The 15,766-nt window shown below is 49.5% G+C and overlaps 1 protein-coding gene across 2 annotated transcripts; it reads left to right on the top strand.

Moving 5' to 3' along the window:
* Window positions 1-10,779: 10,779 nt before the first annotated feature.
* Window positions 10,780-13,044, top strand: LOC127292719 (peroxidase 35). Of its 2 annotated transcripts, XM_051322167.2 has the most exons (4): window positions 10,784-11,252; window positions 11,400-11,600; window positions 11,725-11,890; window positions 12,500-13,044. In XM_051322167.2, the coding sequence occupies exons 1-4, from the start codon at window positions 11,025-11,027 to the stop codon at window positions 12,898-12,900; spliced, it is 996 nt and encodes a 331-aa protein (XP_051178127.1). In that variant the 5' UTR covers window positions 10,784-11,024; the 3' UTR covers window positions 12,901-13,044. The 2 variants fall into 2 exon arrangements, with proteins under 2 accessions (XP_051178126.1, XP_051178127.1); XM_051322166.2 differs by having other exon boundaries at window positions 10,780-11,600.
* The last annotated feature ends 2,722 nt before the right edge of the window (window positions 13,045-15,766 follow it).

Below are 15,766 nucleotides of genomic sequence, written 5' to 3'. Positions count from 1 at the left end.
TCACGTATTTTCAAATCTGCTCTTAAACTGTAAAGAATTTGGAAAAGTGTTCTTCATGAAAAAGGTGCGCCTAGTCAGCACCTTTCCAACGGTATATCATACGCATCATTCCGGTAAACGGTTTGAAAACTGGAACCCCAAAACTGCGCGGAAATAGAGAAATCCGCGAAAACGTTGTTTTTTATATTTCAAATTAGTTTTAATCAATGTAGAATTTGGGAAAACAATGAACACGAAAAAGTTGCGAAATTTCCGTGCGAATCCAACGGTATATTATACGCATCAATCCGATAAGCGGTTTGAAAATCATCGTGAAAATACTGTCCGCACGAACATGCAATTCTGGTATTCCGTCGAGAAGTTCACTAGGAAAACACACGGAAGTTCAGAAAGGGTTCGAGAATAGTTATTCTCGAACCGGTTCGAGAATAGCAGACCTATATATATATATATATATATATATATCAATATCCACAATTACCATAATACAGATCTATAAATCGTACACTCAAATAAATATCTTAGTTGTTGGTTTATTGTTAGGCACCTATACTTACAGATATTTCTAACCATTATTGTAAATTTTTCTTGCAAGTTAGAATTTGTAGAAAATTCACAACATGTGTGTGTTGTACACATGGTATTGAACTGTATATACAATAATAATATACATACATAAAATTACCTCGGATACGACTTGTTTTAAATGTGATTAGTGGTCATATGGTGTATGCAAGTGCTCCGGGTAGTTTTTCAGATAAACTTTTTTGTACGAAATTAAACATGAGAATCTATCACATGTGATATAGATACAAATATGTAATAACATGAATGAGTAAAATTGATTTCGTAAAAGGGACATAATATCACCATTCATCTCCATTGTCAATTATGCAATTTCAGCAATAAACCAAAACAAAAATTGACTTCTGCTTGGGCTGCTCGGGTCGCTGTTGTGCGCCCAACCTACCATGACCCAGCCAAGCCATGGTTGATTTCCTTCCTTCTTGCATTGCGGTCGTGTGAGATGTCGCCGAGCGAAAGATCATGTGTTGTATCCTCGCATACATCTCCCGCCGGCTACCGGAGTGGAGTTGTCTATACTCAATCACATTCCCGTCACGAGTATGGGTGTAGAATGAACCTAGGACGAGAGGGAAAGTGCAGGGGTCGCCCCAATGAAATTTATAGAGGTCGTTCTATGGGCTACTTGATCGGATCGATGCTGCCTACGTGTTGATATGGTAGTCATTTTTTGAAAATTTAGGGTGGGCCATGGCCCACCCGGCCCACCCTCTAGGTCCACCCATATCTAATAGAACTGAACTCTAGTGATCTTGAGTCTAGTGACGAGGCGGTTCCTCGGCAATGCCCACCATGAGGGGCTTAGGGTTGACGGAAGACGACGACGGAGGTTCCGGGAGCGAGAGAAGGCACGATGTACCCAGGTTCACGTCCCCGCGGTGGAGGATCGGTACGTCCTGCTAGCAATCCACTATATGAATATATGTGTACAGGGGGCCGCCATAGGCGGAGTTGTTGTTTCTAGTCTAGTTCTAATCTGCGGGTTGCGATGTCTAGGCGTATCGCCTCTATGTTTTTTGTGTCTGAATATCTGTCCCCTAAGGGGTGCCCCTGCCTGGCTTTATATATCAGCCAAGCTAGGGTTTACAAAAGTCTTAGTAGGATTCATATTTGAGTCTTGTTTTTTGTAATCCAAGTTGATATTCCTTGTGGGTCTAGCTTGTCGAGTCCTTGTGCTGGTCCATCTTCATAATCTGCACCGGGTATGGCAATGTCGGGTACCCGAAGGGTTATGCCCACATCAGTAGCCCCCAAGTGTCTGGCCGAAATGAAGCTTCGGGCAGGGACTAAAGTTGTCATCGTCTGAATGTCTTGATCATCTGTTGAATGTTGAATCTTGTGCTTGATCTAGAGTCGAAGTTGATTTTTGTCGGGTGCGAGAAGCGCTGCCGATGGGAGTAGCCCCCGAGTCTATGGGCGGGTGCTTGCAGCCGCGCATAAACTCAAGTTGTACTACTCAAAGATCTTGATGTTGATGCCGACGTCTTCGGGTTTATTCTTCTTTGTCGATGAGACTGCCATCTTTTTATCGGGCGCGCGATGATGGGAGTAGCCCCTGAGCTTGTAGATGAATATGAAATAGTCATGTATAGGCTGTAAAAATGCTGAGTCGGATACCGTAGATTTCTTCGAGTTCCGAGAACATTTGGATGCTTTTGATTATATCACAGAGGAATTGATGATTTTGATGATGTCCTAGAGGAATTGATGATTTTGATGTCATAGAGGAGTCGATGATTTTGATGATGTCCCGGGGGAGTCGATGATTTTGATGATGTCCCGAAGGAGTTGATGATTTTGATGATGTCCCGAAGGAGTCGATGATTTTGATGATGTCCCGAAGGAGTCGATGGACCGTGAGCCCAGCCGAAGATTTTTGTTTGTCGAAGAGGAGTCGTTGGACCGTGAGCCCAGCTGAAGCTTTTGTCTGTCGAAGAGGAGTCATTGGACCGTGAGCCCAGCCAAAGCTTTTGTCTGTCGAAGAGGAGTCGTTGGACCGTGAGCCCAGCCGAAGCTTTTGTCTGTCGAAGAGGAGTCGCTGGACCGTGAGCCCAGCCGAAGCTTTTGTCTATCGAAGAGGAGTCGTTGGACCGTGAGCCCAACCGAAGCTTTTTGTTTTGTCGAAAGCAACTGAGGTATCAAGTCAATTAGCTCGTTCGATGACCCTGTAGTAATCGCAAACACATCTGCAGGGCCGTTCGTAAGTTTGTATGTAATAGCGACATCCCCCAAGTGAACGAGGGAACCATGCGCTTTTCCGGCTTCGTAACACGGTGCACCGGCGTGGGCCTTTCATATTTTTGCATTTTTTCCACCAATTGCAGCACTCACATGTTCCACGAGGCTTTTGATGAGAATTATAATAGATCTTGCAGCCCCCGAGTATTGTCGGGTAAGCTGTGGTATGCCGATAACCATAGCTCCCGATGGGAGAAGTAGTAACCGACGAATTTATAATAAACCTTCTAACCCCCGAGTATTGTTGGGTAAGTCATAATAATTTGATAACCAGAGCTCCCCGTGGGAGTGGTATTAACCGATAAAGATTTTCATCAATTGCAGCACTCACATGTTCCCTGAGGCCTTGATGAAATTATTGATAGTATAAAGAGTCTTCATGTTTGCTTGAATTCCAGCGAACCATCGCTCCCGACGGGAGTGATAGTGCAAGGAGTCTTCATGTCTTCTTGAATTCCAGCGACCATCGCTCCCGATAGGAGTAGACACAATAGTCGAAGATTTTCCAGGAGCCCCCGATTACTTCTAGTGCTCCCGAAAGTGTATCAGGTCCATATTTACATAACCATAGAAGATAAATCCATTGTGAACCTCGGATGATGAATCCACCGACCTAGGAGTGCATCGGGTCATTTATATAAGATGATATTCGTTGATAACCATAGATGATGATTCCACCGACCTGGAAGTGCATCGGGTCATTTATATAAGATGATATTCATTGATAACCATAGATGATGAAGCCATTGACCCGGGAGTGCATCGGGAGAAGATATATCCAGATCCGAAGAAGATAAATCCATTGATAACCATAAGTGATGAAGCCATTGGACAGGGGGTGCATCGGGAGAAGATATATCCAGAGCCGAAGAATATAAATTCACCGAGTAATCGAGAATACTGGCGGTAACGATGTAATGGCACCTCCCTGAGCGCCGGGTGTGGCAAAAGGAAGATGAACACTTAGCTCGGCTGTGGTGAGACCAATGTGGAGGCAGGTCGCATAGCAGACGCAGTCGAAGTAGTTGCATGGCCATAAGATGGGCGATGTGGCGGGCGCAGTCGAAATAGTTGAGCAGCCAAAAATAGTCGATGCAGCGGGCGCAGTTGAAGTATTCGTGTGGCTAGAAATAGTTGATGTACCCGCGCGGCGCCTGGCCGGCGTGGCCAATGAAGAAGACGTGGTTGATATGGCGGATCCGCGAGCACCCGAGTATATCGAGTCCGCGAGGGTAGGCGTGCTCGTCCGAGCAAAATAGTCGAAACTTTGTTTCAATCTGCAATTATATTATAGTACGCAAATTTGCGCGCAAATAATAGCATGGACCGAAAATATCCGACCAAATAAAGTTTGCAAGTAGTAATTAGTTGAAAATATAGCACCTGATATTTTTATATCAGATGTGGAAGAGTAACAGTCGATAAAGAGGGCGCAACCACCATGGTGGATCCATAATAGGTGAACAGCTGAGTATGTTGAATTCGCGATGTCGAGTCCCCGACGTACGAGCCCCGCCAACATCACGGATATCGCCGAAGCGCGCCGTACGGTAGCTGAACCACAAGGGTGCAGTTTGAGTCTTCGTCAGACGGAATCAATTAGACCTGCATTAGCGGCATGCCGCCGGGGTGCTCGGGTGTGGAGTTGAAGTCGCCAAGCATGCATGGCCTCACGTGATCTTGCAGTGTATTTGATTTATTCCTCGTGCATAAGACAAATAAAGTGAAGGTTTAGTATCCATCTGACTTAAGTGAGTGTAAGGCATGCAATCAGGAGAATATAAACTGAGATATTTTATAACTGATCTACACATGCTTTGCTATATGTGTACTGTGTGCCAATCAATGTATATAAATTAAAAAGTAAAGGAAATATGTCTTTTTTTCCGAGAGTACGCCAAAGGCGTACCATATCTTTATAGAAGGTAGAGGTTTGTGTACAAGAACGGCACCACTCGCTACAAGCAACGAGCGTGACCCCACACAACACCGGCTACGGAATAAACAACCACAACACAAAGCACCTGTCCTAAGCAAGTAGCCAAGCCACGTCTCGACCGACGCCAGACACCTCCGTGGAGGAGCCACTTCAAGAAGGCCTTCCGTGTTGACGCACCATCCAAAGTAGATCAATGGCGGGACAGGTCGAACCCAAGAAGCTGTCCTCCAGAAACATGCCAGTAGCGGCGTGCATAGCGCCCTGAAGATCTGCCGTGGACCGCAGCGCCACCGGATTGAAACCGCAAGGGGACCCTGCACCGTGTCTTCAAGCACGAAGCTCCCACAGAGTCACGACGTCTGACGCTGCCATCGTGCCGATCCGCACCAGATCGAGGCTTTCGCCCGAAGACAACCAAACTCCAACCGAGTAGGGAGATGTCGACACTCCACGGCGACGCCTCCAAGGAGGGGAACGACACCCACGGGCGCCGTCGCCACCGGCCCGACCTAAGCCGGGCATGACTTTCGTCCGAGTCCTCGACCATCTCCGAAACCCCAGAGCATGGGCAGAGCTCCCTTGAGCCTCGCACCGCTGCCGCCACAGCGCCTCATCGATGGTGTCGCAAAAAACTGCAGACCACACACCACGCAAAGCTGAGGATCTGGTCAACCTCCCTCCCCCCCTCCAGCCCGTCCAGGCACCGCATCCACCACTCTCCCCTCCAGCCGGAGCCAACGCTGCACGCGGCGGACCTCGCCAACTCCAGGCGCCCACCCACGTCCAGCAAGCCCCAGCCCAGATCGGGCCCAGTAAGCCCAGATCTGGCTCGCACTCCAGCCTCCGCTCTCCGCCGCCGGGTGACCCAGACCTTGCCGAGCTCAAGGCGGCGAACCTCTACTCACCGAGGGCTCTCCCTGGCCGAGCTTCTCCTCGCCGCCGCCTCCAGCACCGGCCGCGCCCGACTGCCTCCCGAGGGCGCCTCCTCTCCTCTCCGCCCGAGCTCTCCGCAGCAGGCCTCGCCGGACTCTTCCCTCCCGCCCAGGGACAGCAGCCTCCACTCATCTCCGGCACGAGCTAGGGCCGGCCGCCATGGCCGTCACCAGCTCCAGGCGACCTCCATGCAGTAGCCGCCCCAGCCTTGAAGGCCCAGATCGGGCCCGTAGACCCAGATCAGGCCCGCTCCGACTCCTCCCTCTCCCCACGCCAGCGCCGCCAGGAGAGCTCCGCGCGCACCGAGGACACGGGAGCGACGGCCTCTGCTCGCCAAGGTTCTTCCTTGGCGGAGACTCTCCGCGCCGCCGCCTCCCAGTCAAGGCTCGCGAGCGCCTCCGGCGAAGCTGACGCGCCTCGCCTCCGCCTCCCCTCCGCTGCCTACCTCGCCGGGAGCCGCCTCTCCGCCATGCGCCACCAACCCTCCAGACCCCCAGCCCCGCGCCGCAAGGCCCACGAAGCCTCGCGCCGCCGGTCGCGCTCGCCCACCACGCCGCCCATGGAGTCCCACCTCCGCACGTCGGGGCCCGCCGGCGCGCCCGCCGCACCTGCCGTCTTCGACAGCGAGGCGTGGCCGCCACCGCCGGCCCGGGCGGCGGCAGCGGCCGGAGGAGGAGATCCGACGGCTACTAGGGTTTGGCGTGGGGGGCGCCTCCGGAGCCGCCCGTGCGTGGCGGCCCGGGAGGAGGTTTGAAACCGTAAAGGAAAGATGTCACCAGTTTAGTGTTTGGTGCCGACTTCAATTTGGTTTTGTCTTCCTGGGACTTGATGCTTTTCCAGGATCTGATCGATACTCTCCTGCTATCGATTTGATCGTTTTTTTTTTACTTCTTGATACTTGCACTTGATATTTGATACGACGAGTTTCGTGGAAGCAACTCGACATGCCCAAACCGATCTGATCTTGTCGAGTGTGGCCGTCGCCCAGAAGCTTTCTTCCGATCGGTCTTCAAGGCAGGTATCTGACTGCCGATGTTGATGAGGGATTCCGTCCGGATAACGAAATCCAACCATCGCGTTTTTCACAGACGGCGCCAATTGATGAGGTGGTTCCTCGGCAATGCCCACCATGAGGGGCTTAGGGTTGACGGACGATGGAGGTTCCGGGAGCGAGAGAAGGCACGACGTACCCAAGTTCACGTCCCCGCGGTGGAAGATCGCTACATCCTGCTAGCAATCCACTGTATGAATATATGTGCTGTATGAATATATGTGTACAGGGGGCGCCATAGACAAACCTGGTGTATCTAGTCTAGTTCTAATCTAGGGGTTGCGATGTCTAGGCGTATCGCCTCTATGTTTTTTTTGTGTCTGAATATCTGTCCCCTAAGGGGTGCCCCTACCTGGCTTTATATATCAGCCAAGCTAGGGTTTACAAGAGTCCTAGTAGGATTCGTATTGGAGTCTTCTTTCTTGTAATCATAGTTGATGTGGATCCAGCTTGTCAAGTCCTTGTGCTGGTCCATCTTCATAATCTGCACCAGGTATGGCAATATTGGGTACCGAAGGGTTATGCCCACATCATCTAGTGTGTCCATTTTTTTTCATGTCTTGTCACTACATTCTTCAGCTACTCTTTTTCTCTTTCTCGGCCTCTCCTCCTCGCCAACCTCCTTGCACAATCGTTCATCCTCATGCACGCAGAGTCTATTTTCCTCATTTTCCACCTCATCCCCTGAAACAACAATCCTTACTCCTCCCTATATTCTCTCATATCTCCCATCTCTCACTCTCTCTTGCTCCGCTTTCAGCCGTGCATCAGACTCTTGTGCATGCTCCTTCATGTACATGTTTTCCCATGCACCGCGACCAATTTCCGCAACCTCACGCACCGCGCAAGCATGTTGCTATGTGTCGATCCAGTGGTAGCACATACAAAGTTGCAGAGAAGACTCCAGCACAAATAAGAATGATAATAAAAAAACAACAATAACACCTCCTTCATGTTGGCAAGATTGCTACACGAACACCTCTCCGCTCTCACCCCCCGCGAGAAGATTGCATCATTCCATCTTCTTCGGCCTAAAATCTTGATCGGAGCAAGAAACACCCATAGTGGCAATGAGTTATTGAGAGGAAGCCGGGGGAGAGGAGCGTTGGTACATCAAAAGAAATCATGAGTGGTTTTATAGAACATCGACGAGAAGAAATATCAGCAAATGGTGGCGGGAAAGAGTTGGCAAAAGAAAGTGGCCAGACTAAATTTAGGGGGAAATGACTAATCGTTGTAGCATAGGACTAGGACGAGAATCATAATCATCCTCATAATCGTGTAAGTAGACCTGTGATCATGCAACCTCATCCTAGTTGTGGAAGATCGGCCCTGTCATCTTCGCCCAAGACGACTGATACGTCCAAATTGCATCATTATTTAATATCATAATTTACCGTTATTCACTGATATATTTCGTATTTAGAGATGATACTTATGTTATTTCATCTATGTTTGCATGTTTGATGATTATTGGAGAATTAACCGCCGGAGTTAGAATTCTGCTCGAAAAAGGACCGTCAAGATACCATATTTCTAAAGTGCAACAATTCCCAGAAAATACCCAGAAACTCCTATTTTGCCAGATGACAGAGAAAGGCAGAAGGGGAGTCTGAGGTGGGCCAGGAGGGGCCCACACCACCCCTAGGCGCGGGACACCCACTGGCCGCGCCTAGGCATGGTGTGGTGGCCCTGGCCCATCTCTGACATCGTGCCCTCGCGTATTTCATCCCCCGAGAACCCTAAGACTGGGGGAGCGAACAAAAAAATATTCTACCGCCGCTACGAGGCGGAAAACCACACAGAGAGAAAATCTCTCCGGCAGGCAGAAATCAGCTGGGAAAATTCCTTCCGGGGGGGGGGGGGAATCGTCGCTATCATCACCGTCATCGAGCTAAAATTCTTCGGGATCATCATCATCGTCATCATCTCCACCACCAGCACCATCATCACCGCCATCTCCACTCCGTCCCGCTGTAACATCTTGGGTTTGATACTTGTCTAGTTCATAGGGGAAATTTGCCGGTGTTGATTACCCTTTGTAGTTGATGTTATTGAGTGAAATCATTGAATTAAGGTTTATGTCCAGATTGTTATTCATCATTATATCACCTCTGATTATGATCCATATGATGTCTTGTGAGTAGTTCATTTAGTTCTTGAGGACATGGGAGAAGTCATAATGTTAGTAGTGGAACTATGTTGAGTAATATTTAATTGTTTGATATTTAAGTTGTGTTATTCTTCTAGTGGTGTCATGTGAACATTGACTATATGATACTTCACCTTTATGGGCCTAGAGAAATGCATCGTGTATTTGGCTACTAATTGTGGGGTTGCAGGAGTGATAGAAACCTAAACCCACCGATGCATGAGGGAGTGTAGGATCTAAAAGTTTAAGGTTGTGGTTAGATTTATTTTAATTACTTTCTTGTAGTTGCTGATGCTTGCAAGGGGTATAATCACACGTATGCATTAGTCTAAGTTGGGGTAGTGCATTAGCATATGTTCACCCACACAACACTTACCAAACCAATGAAGATTATTCAGCTGCGTGAAGCGAAAGCACTTGACGAAATTCACGTGTGTCCTTAGAAACATTTAGTCATCATAAGTACAATAACCGGCTTGTCCGTTACTCTAAAAAAGATTGGGCCACTCGCTGTAGTTATTATTACTGTCTTTTATTTACTCGTACTTTATCTGCAATACTAAATACCCCTGAAAACCTGTTTACTAGTGTTTATAGTGAATTCTTGATTGAAACTGTTTGTCAACACCTTCTGCTCCTCGTTGGGTTTGACACTCTTATTTATCGAAAGTACTACAATACACCCCCTATACTTATGGGTCATCAACAACGACCAGGACCCATCGTCTTCGCCCACGACGACGAGCTTTATTTTGCTGCGTCCAGGACGACTTGTTCTTGTCGCCTTCACCTAGGACGACAAGTACATTGTTCGAGTTGCGCATCGGCGATCAACGCTAGTCATCTTCGGCCAAGACGAGAGTATAGTATTTTTTTAAAATAATACAATTTTTTGTTAATATTTTCTCTCAATGATATCAATTTTTTTTTTCAAAAATATGACTCAGTCACCAGGCCACTGTCCCACCAGGCCCAGTCGACCCTCTAGCTACCGATCGGCCCTAATTGGCCTAGGTGACGTGGTTTCGTCCCGTTCCTAATTGACTCGGCTCCGCCTCGGTCGCGCCCCGACCTGTCGTGCCCTTCTCGTGCCCCGACCACCGCGCACAGCTGCGCCCCGTCGCCTCCTCCACTCGAGTCCTCTACTCTCCCCTTCACCCCTCTCACCCGAGCGCCCTAGTCTCCTCCTTACCTTATGCTCCGGCCACCGCCTCGGTCCCCTTGCAGCAGCACGTCGCCAGCTCCGCGCGTCCCCGCCGTCACCAGGAACCGGCGCCCCGCCTCGCACCTACGCGTGCTGTGCGCCACGCCAGAGCTCGTTTCCCGAGGTTAGCAAGGCGGGACCATGCCCCGCCCTGCCGCCAAGCTTGCATGATTGGCAGGTAGAGCGCCGACCACCCGTTGTCGACGGGTGGCACACTGACCAGGCGCGGTCGGTTGGCAGCCAGCCAAGGCAGCAAAGTTTTTCAATTTCTTAAAAAGCGTGTATTATTATGAAAAATTAACAAAAATATCGTATTATTAAAAAAAAATCGAGCCGTAACGGCGGTGCATAACCTCAAAAATAGCTTTATCGCACAGAGCATATGCAGGAGCCCACCAACCCCGGTATGCGCCATGTGGGGGTTGGAGGTCCTACTCGTACACACATGTTCCCGCTGCAAGCGTCCAGGCCGAATAGTTGGATGTCCGTGACGAGCTCGTGTCCGTTCATGGCGACGAGCCGCCCCTGGGTGGCCGGGTCAGGGTGTCCACGTGGTTGAGCGCGGCGTTGCGTGCACGGATCTTAAAGCGCACGCCACCGTCGATCGGTATCACGGTGCGCCGCCGCCACCTCCCCCACCGCAGGCACAGTCACAAACCCACTCGCCCGTCACCACTCCGAGAAATCTTGGCTTCTACATCACTCGATAACCCACAATAACTACGCCAGCCACACACACCACGCAGCCTCGACGACGCTCACTGGCCTCGTCATCATCAACTAGCCACCTCCTCCTAGTACCGCCGCGTGCCGCCGTCCCGCCGCGCGCTAGCGTCCATAAGCCGCTTGCGCCTCGAGGACGCGACCAGATCGAGTAGAGGCAGGCAGGCCGGCGCGGGTCAGAGCTAGCTAAAGCGGCGGGATGGGCGCCGGGATCAGGATCTTGGCGGCGCTCCTGGCGTTGCTCGCGGCTGCCGGCGGCGGCGGCATGATGCGCTGCGCGGCGCAGCAGCTCAGCGCGACCTACTACGACACCATCTGCCCCGGCGTCGAGAAGATCGTGCGCGACGCCGTGACGCTCAAGGTCCAGCAGACTCCAGTCGCCGTCGGCGCCACCGTCCGCCTATTCTTCCACGACTGCTTCGTCCAGGTTCGTCCCCCTGCATCCTGCATTTCGCCAATCCCCTGTTTGTCTGTCCTGCGTTCCCCAGTTGCCCTGCCTCTGCATTTCAATCCTCTGCCTACTGCCTGTCTCTGTTTGTGTGGCACCTCACGAGTGACGACGACTGTACCGCAGGGGTGCGACGCGTCGGTCATCATCGTTTCGTCAGGGAACAACACGTCGGAGAAGGACAACCCGGCCAACAAGTCCCTGGCCGGCGACGGCTTCGACACCGTCATCCAGGCCAAGGCGGCGGTCGACGCGGTGCCGCAGTGCGCCAACCAGGTGTCGTGCGCGGACATCCTCACCATGGCCACCCGGGATGTCATCGCCTTGGTACGCGCACTTTTAAGCTTTCTCTCGAGATCTACCAAAAAAAGCATTGGAGCTTTCGAGGAGGACTACATTAATCAATCAAGGTCTCTGAAAGCTCCACATTTTTTGCTGTGTTTGTGCGTAGGCCGGCGGCCCGGAGTACCCGGTGGAGCTGGGGAGGCTGGACGGGCTGAGCTCGACGTCGGCCAGCGTCGACGGGAACCTGCCGCCGCCGTCCTTCAACCTGGACCAGCTCACGGCCATCTTCGCCGCCAACAACCTCTCGCAGGCCGACATGGTTGCCCTCTCCGGTGAGCAATTATTTATTGAAAAGAGCTTTCACTAACCGCCACCGGCCACCCCCGGGCCGGAATTACTTTAGCCGCTTGCCTGCTTGCTGTACTGGTCGTGGCAGGGTGGTACTGCCGCTCCATGTGCTTTTGTTTCGTGTCTTGCAACCCTACTTGACACAAAGCCAAGCAAAAGGGCTGGATTCTGTGTGCTGCTCGAGAGATTTGCTGGGACTGCCCAAATTGTGTTTTATCGTTAGCAGCAGATTAGAGCAGAGCAAGCCAGTATTTATTTATCCAGATTAACAGACCTTGACAGTAGCTGGTCACGGTGTGGTCAGTAGGTAGATCTAAAATGAGTCAAACTGTGGAGACTAGGATAGCTGGAGATTGGAGAACCTTGCTTGCACGTGAAAGAAAGGTCAGCCGTTGTATTATTGGTATACTGTAGTATATCCTTTGCCTACCTAAGAAATGTATTTTTTAGGGCCAAAAAGGTACTCCAGTATATCCAACAGAGGAAACTTCTAGCTACTTAATTTGGGCTCGGCCCACCGATTCCCAACCCATGGGCCTGCGAACAAAGAAAACCTCGAATATTAACATGATGTTTTTTTTTTCTTGTAACAGCGGCCCACACGGTGGGTTTCGCGCACTGCGGCACGTTCGCCGATCGGATCCAGCCGGCGGCGGCGGACCCGACGATGGACCCCGGGTACGGGTCGCAGCTGCTGGCGGCGTGCCCGCCGGGCGTGGACGTGAACGTGGCGGTGGACCTGGACCCGGAGACGCCCAAGGTCTTCGACAACCAGTACTTCATCAACCTGCAGAAGGGGATGGGCCTCCTCGGCTCCGACCAGGTGCTCTACGCCGACGTCCGCTCGCGCCCGCTCGTCGACAACTGGGCGGCCAACAACACCGACTTCCTCGCCGCCTTCGCCGCCGCCATGACCAACCTCGGCCGCGTCGGGGTCAAGACGGACCCGGCGCTCGGCAACATACGCCGGGACTGCGCCGTGCTCAACGGCTGATTGCATTTGTTGGGGCGTCGATCTGTTCATAGTTAGTTTTGCCGCTCGATGGGGTGGTGCTGAAATTATATACAAGGAGTAGCTTTCAGAACAGAAGGCTAGTTCTAATCCATCGGAAGGCTAATGGAATGCTGTTGAGCATTATTGTTTTGGATCTATTAAATTGTTGAGCGTTTGATTGCCTAGCCAAGTGTATTCATTGTGGTTTGGCCAGTAGTCTCTTCTACGTTACTGAATGTGGAGGTTGAGAGCGGGGACAGACATGGCACCCACGCTAAGTTTGGATAGCTGCTATGAAAATGACCAATTCGACCAGAAGGAGGAGTTTGAAATAAAGAAGAGAACGGCAACAAAATTTTGACGCTGCCAAGCTTCAGTAACCACAAGCAGGACACATAAATATGTAAAATTTCCTTCTTTCCACTTTTCTTTAGAGAACAGGGCCACCCCCGATCTCATTTGCGGAACCAAATTGTTCTATTATTAAATTCGAATCAACTAAAATGGCCAAATTGTTCTATTGTTAAATTCGAATCAAATAAAACGGGTTGGAGGGAGTACAAAGTTTTCACTATAACGCTGGTCGGCCAATTAGCAGTCAAAAAGAGTTCCAAAAGGGCAATAGAGCAGATCAACAAATAAAGAGGAAAACGAGGAACTAGAACCTACAGCTATTACAACAACCACTCACAGTGTCCCCTGCTCATTTTTCCCGCTACTGAGACTATCACTACTATCTTCTCCATTTCCTTCGCTTTCATTCTTCTTTCTTTCCCCTTCTTTTTGTTCAGCATCCAATCCTCGGCACCCACGGCCTCCAACTCCTTGCATTGAAGACCTTGACAATAATCTTCTCAAACAGTTTAGGACATAGCATGAGGTTGCACCTTGCGTCCGGTGTCGCTGGAACAAGCTCTAGGCTTGAATGCAGTGAATAATGTTGTAAATAACTGACATGGGTTCAGAAGGCCACTCATTCTGAAAACAAGCACAAGATCTCTCAGAAAATTGCAGCTACACCTACTGATAGAAATGTCCCTTTGATTCTTCACAAAAGTTTTTTACCCAAATTTCCACACAGCTGGTGTGGGAAAACCGGCAAAAAACAAAGGTTAACCCCTTATCTAAAGGTTAGTACATTCTTAATGGTGATTTGAAAATGCGCACATAATAAATGTCACCTTCAGCACCATTGTGTACTAACTTGTGGATCATTGCTCTTGTTGGAAGAAAACATATGCATCAAACATATATGGAGGAAACAAGACAACTCATGGCTCTCTCCTAGCCATATAGATGTCTTGGGTAGGGAGAAAACCTCTCACCTGACCATACTTGAGTCTTAGGCAGGGAGAGAGTTTTCATAACAATTGCAGAAGTAGCAAATCAACACACATAGACGCCAAGTCCTTTTACGTGGAAAACCTCTCAACTTGAGAGGAAAAACTACGGGCCGAAGCCACTCAAATCTTCTTCTAGAGAGCACTAGAGGATCTCAAATATCAAGATACAACTAGATCTTGGATGCCAACCACAAGATTTTAGGCACAAGAACTAGGATTGAAGCAATCTCACCAAAGATGGTGGAACCATGGCTTGAAAGAAACAAGGATGGAGATATGGTCTTCACAAACTCGTGTGCAAGGCCCGAATCTTGATTTAGCTTCTTCCTTCAACTTTCTTTCTTTCTCTTCTCTCTTGGTTTTCTTCTCCAATGGAGCCTATCTTTGATTTTTGTCACCCCACCTAGTGGTGGCCAAATGGGAGGCTTATCCCCTCCCTTTTCTCATGGGCAATGTCCAAAATATCCCTCGTTCATAATCCTAATGGTTTGTGGGATCTTGCGCCTGTTTGGGCCGCCTGAAAGGCTCCAATAGGCCATCTCCTCACATGAGGAGGATACCCAAAGTTCTCCCTGACTCGTGTGGGCGCCGCCATGACCGCTTCCTTGTAACATACAATCAACTTCTCACTTGACAATATCTTGGTTATCATATCTGAACCATTATTCTCGGTATGGATTTTCTCAAGATTCAGCGGCTGGGAACTCACAACTTTTTGAATACAATGGTACCTCACTTTAATGTGCTTGGTTTATAGAGTGGAAACTCAGATCTTGCAAGACGGATAGCGCTCTGACTATCACAAAATAGATTGTAATTCTCTTGCTTCATGTCCAACGTTTGCAAGAAGTTCTCCATCCACCACACTTCTTTGCAAGCATCAACCTCCACAATGTGCTTTGCATCTGTGGTTGATAATGATATGCATGTCTACAACAGAAGTAGACTTTCTAAAATTTGCATTGCCAACATAATCTGCATATGTATTGCAAGCACCGCTTTCAAAGCGTAAGCAAGATCTACAAAGTACCTTTGAGATACTTGAGTATCCACTTCACAACATTCTAGTGAGATTCACCTGGATTTGTCATGAACAGGCTAACAAATCCAATTGAATAGGCAATGTCAGGCCTAGTGCACACCATGGCATATATCAAACTGCCCACAGCATATGCGACATTCTATTCATTTCTTATTTCTCCTTCTTCGTGCTAGGACATTGTTCTAAATTCAGTTTGCGATGGCCCACAAGTGGAGAGGTAACATACTTTGCACCTTGCATATTTAACCTTCAAATACCTTCTCAATGTATCGTTCCTGTGATAGCCAAAACAACCTCTTTGATCTATCACGGGAGATTTTCATGCCAAGTATTTGCTTAGATGTTCCTAAATCCTTCATGGCAAATGGTTTATTTAATGCCTCTTGAGGAGAGCAATCGTCTTTGTGCCATTTCCAATAATCAACATGTCATCAACATATAACGAGAGAATAATGAAGTTACCCTCGGCGTACCTCTTCAT

This window comes from Lolium perenne, chromosome 4 (genome assembly GCF_019359855.2).
Source record: "Lolium perenne isolate Kyuss_39 chromosome 4, Kyuss_2.0, whole genome shotgun sequence".
In the NCBI taxonomy this organism is placed as follows: Eukaryota; Viridiplantae; Streptophyta; class Magnoliopsida; order Poales; family Poaceae; genus Lolium; species Lolium perenne.
This window is presented reverse-complemented; position numbering and strand designations above follow the sequence as displayed.

Excerpts from the sequence above, each read along its gene's own strand:
- LOC127292719 (XM_051322166.2), top strand. The coding sequence starts at position 11,025 with ATGGGCGCCGGGATCAGGATCTTGGCGGCGCTCCTGGCGTTGCTCGCG. Across the intron at positions 11,601-11,724 it reads CCCGGGATGTCATCGCCTTG|GCCGGCGGCCCGGAGTACCC; the intron begins GTACGCGCACTT and ends GTTTGTGCGTAG. Across the intron at positions 11,891-12,499 it reads CGACATGGTTGCCCTCTCCG|CGGCCCACACGGTGGGTTTC; the intron begins GTGAGCAATTAT and ends TTCTTGTAACAG.